Below are 6,725 nucleotides of genomic sequence, written 5' to 3' on the forward strand. Positions count from 1 at the left end.
CACTGCACTCCAGTTTGGGTGACAGAGTGAGACTCCAACTCAAAAAAACAAACAAAAAAATCCATTAACTTTTTTACTCTAGACATATCATCTTATATGAAAAAAGGTCCTCATTCTTTTTTTTTTCTTTTAAGTTGAAGTCTCACTCTGTGGCCCAGACTGGAGTGCAGTGGCCGCTCCCGGCCACCGCAGCCTCGACCTGCTGGGCTCCGGCGATCCTTCCGCCTCAGACTTCCAAGTAGCTGGAACTACAGGTGCGCGCTACCACGCCCGGTTAATTTTTGATTTATTGTAGAGATGAGGTCTCGCTGCCCAGGCGGGTCTCGAACCTGTGGGCTCAGGCAATCCACTCACCTCAGCCTCCCAAAGTGCGGGATTACAAGCTGAGCCATCGAGTCCAGCTGGTCCTCATTCTTAATAGAGTTCTTCAATAACTTTAACTGCTAAGTTAGTTTTTAGCAAATACGAAGTTCAAAGTTCTACTAATGTCCATGAAGTAAATAAGAATTCTCATGTTCACTTCGCCCATCATCATCTAATACCCCAACTTGTTTTATAAGAATGTAATATTCTCAGTCAGGCATGGTGCCTCACACCTGTAATCCCAGCACTTTGGGAGGCAGAGGTGAGAGGACTGTCTAAGTCCAGGGGTTCAAGACTAGACAGGACAACTTGGCGAGTCCTTGTCTCTACAATAAATCAAAAAAATTTGCTGGGCATGGTGGAGCATGCCTATAATTCCAGCTACTTCGGAGATTGAGGCAGAAGGATTGCCTAAGACCAGTGGGCCAAGGCTGCAGTGGCTGTGAGTGTGCCACCGCACTTCAGCCTGGGCATCAGAGTGAGACTCCTACCCAACAAAACAAAAGAATGTAATATTCTCAAATAAGGTAGTACCTCTTCAGCAGCTGTTGTATTTCTGATGGCTTGTAAGAGGAATGTGATCTTTGACTGGCCTGGAATATTCTCATAGGTTTCCTATATGAAGAAGAAAATTAAAGGTGAGAATATGTTAGACTATTGCAAGAGCAAGCCACAGAAAGAAATGAGGAGTGGGAAGAATCCGTGAATGAGAAATCACTTCATCTAGGTCTGGTGCCAACACTGTCTTCTGTGACGTGAAACGCATTTCAGATAGGTTAGGAAGGAATACACCCAAGGGGTTACTTACCAAGTTCCTTTCTACCTGTATCTCTTAACAGTTGTTTTTAATGCGTGTTTTCCCAACTCATGTTCCCTGGTCAACAAAACTCAAGGATTAAGAGGGCCAAAAAACTGCCAATTATAACTTGAGCTGCTGCGGTGCAAAGTAAGTGCTCACTTAATATCACCTTACATTATGGGAAACCACTTATCTAGTCAACATTGCATAGACTAGATGATGATGCAGAACTGGTTCAAATTACCAATACTTAGAACCGTCAAACACAACTCAGATGAAGTGAGTCAGAGAAATTCTTTTAAATGCTTTCCACAATTACTTCCAAGCAGGGGATTATACTAAAACCTTGTGTTACATACACAAATAAATGAATGAATGGGGTAAGGAGAGATTTGACCAGGAGACTTTAATATCTTTTACAGATCTATTCATTAGCAAGAGGTTTTGAGACTCAGGACACTCTTTATCCTCCCTGTTAATAATGTAAAGTTGGAACAAATTGGTTAACAATAAAAAGTTGACCCCAATTAGGAGACAGATGGTCAGAATGGCCAAAAAAAAAGAGACCCAACTATACAAAAGTTGAAGTATAGATATATGTGCAAAAACCTAAGTTATAGTCTTTTACTGTGAAAAAGAAGTCAATTGAAGTACACTTGGAATTGTTTTATCTAAGTCTCTTAGTAAATAAATGATAATCCACTACCACCCATCAAATTCAAGGGTCTAACGCAGATAACATTAATTTCTTAGCAGTTTAAGTTCAAAGAGCCTACTTGCTCTCTCACTACTACTATACCTCTATAATCTGAACCAAGGTGATACGGGAGGAAAACAAGGCTACTTTGAATGCACATCCACCTCATACCTTTTATTAAGTGTTCTATGGCATCCTTGAGACACTGACAGACAACAAATGGCAGACAGAATTCTGGTCTTCTATGGTCAATCATACTCAAAATCTCATTGACACTGGAAGCCTGCATTTCACCCCTAGGGGCTCACCCCAGTAAACAACCAGATCTGTTTATGCCGTGCTAACAGTTTTCAAGTTTCTCAAACTTATCTGTCTGGTGAAGAACATATTTTGGGGGAAAAGATAATTCAAGATCTTCTGATAATCTCATGTTCCCACTCTAGTAAAAAGTACATAGGATCAAAACAATGCTGAAAACTGTGCCAAAAAGTATTCACAGCTGAGAACATGGCTTGAATTTATCCAGAAAGGAGATAATTTATATAAAGATATTCACAAGCTGATTGCAAAAAATATGTACCTTGACATTTTTCACTTAATTTTTACCAAAGCAACTAAAAAAACAGTAGATAATTTTTTCACTTAAAAAGTCTTTCACAGTACAAAAAAATCTTTTCTTTTTTCCTAGCTTAGCCTCTAATATACTGTTAATGCCCTAAGTGTTTAACACTTAAATTTCTAATGGTCTGAAGTCAGGTTTTTGAAAAAATCCTTTATGAGGCTATCACTCTCAGAAAACCCTGATACAAATTTTGAGGGTCACTACCCTTGCCCAGGTGGAGCTATTTAGTGCAACTAAGCTAACTCTAGAAGAGACTTACAATGTTTAAGTCAAAAATAAAATTCGATGCCATGGTGAATTAGAAGCCAACAGTAGGAGAGTTTAGTAGGAGTGACATGGGATTTCTGTTAGAGGGTTATCCCCATTCTGATATGCTTCACCGTGGAAATCCAAATGTAGTATTATACCTATAGAATAGTGGCTAAGAATAACAAGTTGGCAAAAAGAATAGCCTTAAAATCAGAAGCGTAACTTTTTCTTAGCCTAAATAGACTAAGTCTAGGATGCAAGGATATTATCTATTAATCTTTGTATCTGAGTACCTAGCACATTAGAGTACACTAAATACAAAGACTTTCTAAGAATATTCCTAGCACTAGTCCAGTTACATTCCATGACTGTTAACTAGTGTGTGGCAAATAAAATTTCTTTCATTTTTTTTTTTTTGAGTTGGGAGTCTCACTCTTGCCCAGGATGGAGTGCAATGGCACAATTATGGCTCACTGAAGCCTTCATCTCCTGGGCTCAGGTGACCCTCCACCTCAGTCTCCCAAGTAGCTGGGACTACAGGCACAAGCCACCATGTCCAACTAATTTTTTTTTGAGTCAGAGTCTCTTTCTGCTGTCCAGGTTGGAGTGCAGTGGTATGCTCACAGCAGCCTCTACTACTGGGCTCAGGTGATCTTTCTCAGTCTTCTAAGTAGCTGGAACTATAGGTGGGCACCACTACGTGTGGCTAATTTTTTGATTTATTGTAGAGATGAGGTTTTGCCAAGTTTCCCAGGCTGGTCTCAAACCCATGAGCTCAGGCAATTCTCTCATGTCTGCCTCTCAAAGTGCTGGGAAAATAGGCATGAGCCAACATACCCAGCCAATCTTTTGATTTTTTTATAAAGACAAGGTCTTGCCATATTGCCTAGCCTGGTCTCAAGCGATCCTCCCATCTTGGCCTCCCAAAGGGTTGGGATTACAGGTGTGAGCCATTGCGTCCAGCTGGCAAAAATTTCAATTCTATCTGATTCCACCTTATACAATTATACAATGTCAAGATTTCTTCTACCTTCCTTGCCTACAAAGAAAAAATGCTGATATTTACTCATCTCACTCATTCCATAAATATTTATGGTGTGCCTATCTTGTATGAGGAAATGTAAAAGGAGATGCAACTTTTACCTATTAAACACTCTGGTTCCTCAACAATCAGGTATATTTTTCAACAGTTACTCTCCATCCACTTGAATCTCAGCAATGAAGTTCTACAATAGAATCAATGAGAAACAGTCTGTATGGAGAACATTAATAAGAATATAAAATCTGGCCAAGCACAGTGGCTCACGCCTATAATCCCAGCACTTTGGGAGGCTGAGGTGAGAAGACTGCCTGAGCCCTCAAGACGAGCTGGGGCAACTTGGGGAGACCTCATCTCTCCAATAAATCAAAAAACTAGCCGGGCATGGTGCACATGCCTGTAGTTCCAGCTACTTGGAAGGCTGAGGTGGAAGGATTGCAGGAGCCCAGCAGGTCGAGGCTGCCACCGCATTCCTGGTTGACAGAGTGAGACTCCAACTCAAAAAAAAAAAAAAAAAAAATATATATATATATATATATATATAAAAAATCCATGCATATAATAAAATACTTAAGCTTATACCAAGTAAAAATGCCATATCATAAATACCACGAATACTCAACTTTGGACTCCTTATCAATTATTTATTCAATAGTTTATGCATGTTAATTGTGTTCTGAGACATAGGGGCACTCAAATTTCTTCAAATGAGAAACATTTTCTGTAAAGTTAAAGAGAAAGACTTTTGCAGGCTTTTAAAAAAATGGAAATAAAATATAAAGTCTATCAAATGGCTTGGACAATGGAAAAAGTTTTAAAACTTTTTTGAGTTTTGAAGTCCTTCAGTGATTTCAACAAAATATAATAATAAAGTATTTTATTGTACTTGGTTTCATATTTGAATACAAAACAAGTCACCTTAGTCAACAGTTTGGTATTTGTGTCAACTAAGTATTTTTATTTTGACTGCATAAATTACAAAGATGTTTTCTAAGCCCTTGACAATTCTTTAATTTAAAAAAATTTCTACATTTGTTATAACAGACTTAATACTCAATTTTATATAGTTTGGTTAGTTATAAAGACTTATTTTATAAGGCAAAAAAGAAAGACAAATCCGGGAGTTTCCCCTATTTTTTGTAAAATTAAGAAAGTTGTGAATCACAGTACTTACTTTACATATTAATACATTCTCAGAACATACAAAGAAAAAAATGTATCTGAATGTTTTCACTAGGAATAAAGAGACTAAGAGAATAACAGTTCTTATTTCCAATTGTTCTTTATGAGAAAATGTGCTGAATGCTGATAAATATTCCCAAAGTGATGTAAGTGATAAAAGATTTACAACAGGCACCAATTGGAATTCAAGCTAAACCAGACACTGGTATTTAGTTCAACAGAAGAGAGATTCCCCACTAGGCTTGACAATAGAGACTTAAGCAACTGGAGGGAAGAGGGAGAATTAAACTAGCTTACTAATTACAATGCTGGTCTGCTTTGTAACACATGTTAACTTCCATTATGGGTAGGGATTAAGAATTTACTTTGGCGAAAAATTATCTTTAGAGTTAGCAGAAAGCATTAAATGTTTTTTAGCAACATGATATCCCCAGTGCAAACTGATGCAATTAATATATGCATATTATTTCCAAGGACAAATGCTACTTTTAAGTATTCTACAAATAAGCCTTGCAAAGTTCAAGCAGAGACAGGTATACGTGTACTCCTATGTATCATGCTACTTCTAAGAGCAGGGCACTGGAATCTTCTCTATCTACTCATAAAGTATTGCTTATATAAATAATAAAGCTATCTATACAATGTGTGATCTATGGTTGCTTTGAAAAGATCTTTTATAAATTGTCTCAAGGAAAAAATTCAAATTGCAAAACAGTGCGTATGCTAAGCCCACTCAAGTAAAAATATATGCTTGTGTAAAGATGTATTTTGCTTGCAAAGATGTACCTTTAGGGAAGCTCAACCTCTTAAAAGTGGTTGCCGTTGGGGAATGGGACAAAAAACTATCTGTACTGTTTGGATTTTTTTTGTCTGACAAATGAATAAAAAGTTATAGAATAAAGCTAACAGTTGAAAGTGCTTTTTCATATAGAACAGAATTTCAACTTCACTCATTTTAAAACCACCAAGTGCCACCAGCTTATCCTCAATCTATTCAAAACCAAGTATTAACAACACTGTGGTTTTAAAGACAACCCTAAAACTCATTAGGCCCATGAGTTCAGAAAAGGACACGTCCCCAATTAGTTACACGTAAAAGGAATTTCTGCTCTGTAAAAATATCTGGCTGGACATCCTTCACCGAATCTTACAAAAATCTTCAATCACGTGGTCGCAGAGAACTCCATAAATAACCAAACTCGAAGGTCGGCTCTGACAATGCACTTAAAAGACACTGGAAAGTTTCTCCCTTCCTTGGAAGCATCTCCCATAAATCGTGGTCTCAGCACTGACAATGTACCATCAGTCCTGAACTGAGCCGGGCGTATCTCACCGCTACTTGGTAAATGAGCTTGCACAGATACATTTGAAATAACGTCCCTGGAAACTATAGCCACAGCTCCACAATTTCAAGGCCAGGAACCAGAGGTGGCGAAAAGAGAGAGAGAGAGAGAGAGAGAGAGAGAGCGAGCGATCCAGGTTAGATTTAACTAAGTCGAAGACTTCAACATATGGTATTGGTCCAGTTCAACGACGGAAGTCCCACGCCATCCCATTTATGATATGGGACCACAAATCTCTAGAGACGGGAGAAAATGTGCCTGAAGGAAGAGCAGAGTTAGGTGGGAGCCGCTCAGAAACAAACCCTCAAGGCAACTTCACATAAAAGAGGGGGGAGGATGCAGGGGAGGGGGTGTGCTCCGGCTTCTGCTGTTAAGGAACCAGAAACGAGAAGCAAGTGGAAAGGCAGGGCACACATCTCAAAAGGCGGGGA

The 6,725-nt window shown here is 38.6% G+C and overlaps 1 protein-coding gene across 1 annotated transcript in view; it reads right to left on the reverse strand.

Annotated features, from left to right (window-relative positions):
• IPO5 (importin 5) overlaps positions 1–6,725 on the reverse strand; it is a 69,147-nt gene that overhangs the window by 41,103 nt on the left and 21,319 nt on the right. Inside the window, exon 2 of the mRNA XM_008073448.2 lies at positions 898–978. Coding sequence (XP_008071639.2) covers positions 898–978 — 81 coding nt within the window. The remainder of the gene's footprint in view (positions 1–897; positions 979–6,725) is intronic.

Source organism: Carlito syrichta, unplaced genomic scaffold, assembly GCF_000164805.1.
Source record: "Carlito syrichta isolate Samal-C Ts95f unplaced genomic scaffold, Tarsius_syrichta-2.0.1 Scaffold315847, whole genome shotgun sequence".
Lineage (NCBI taxonomy): Eukaryota > Metazoa > Chordata > Mammalia > Primates > Tarsiidae > Carlito > Carlito syrichta.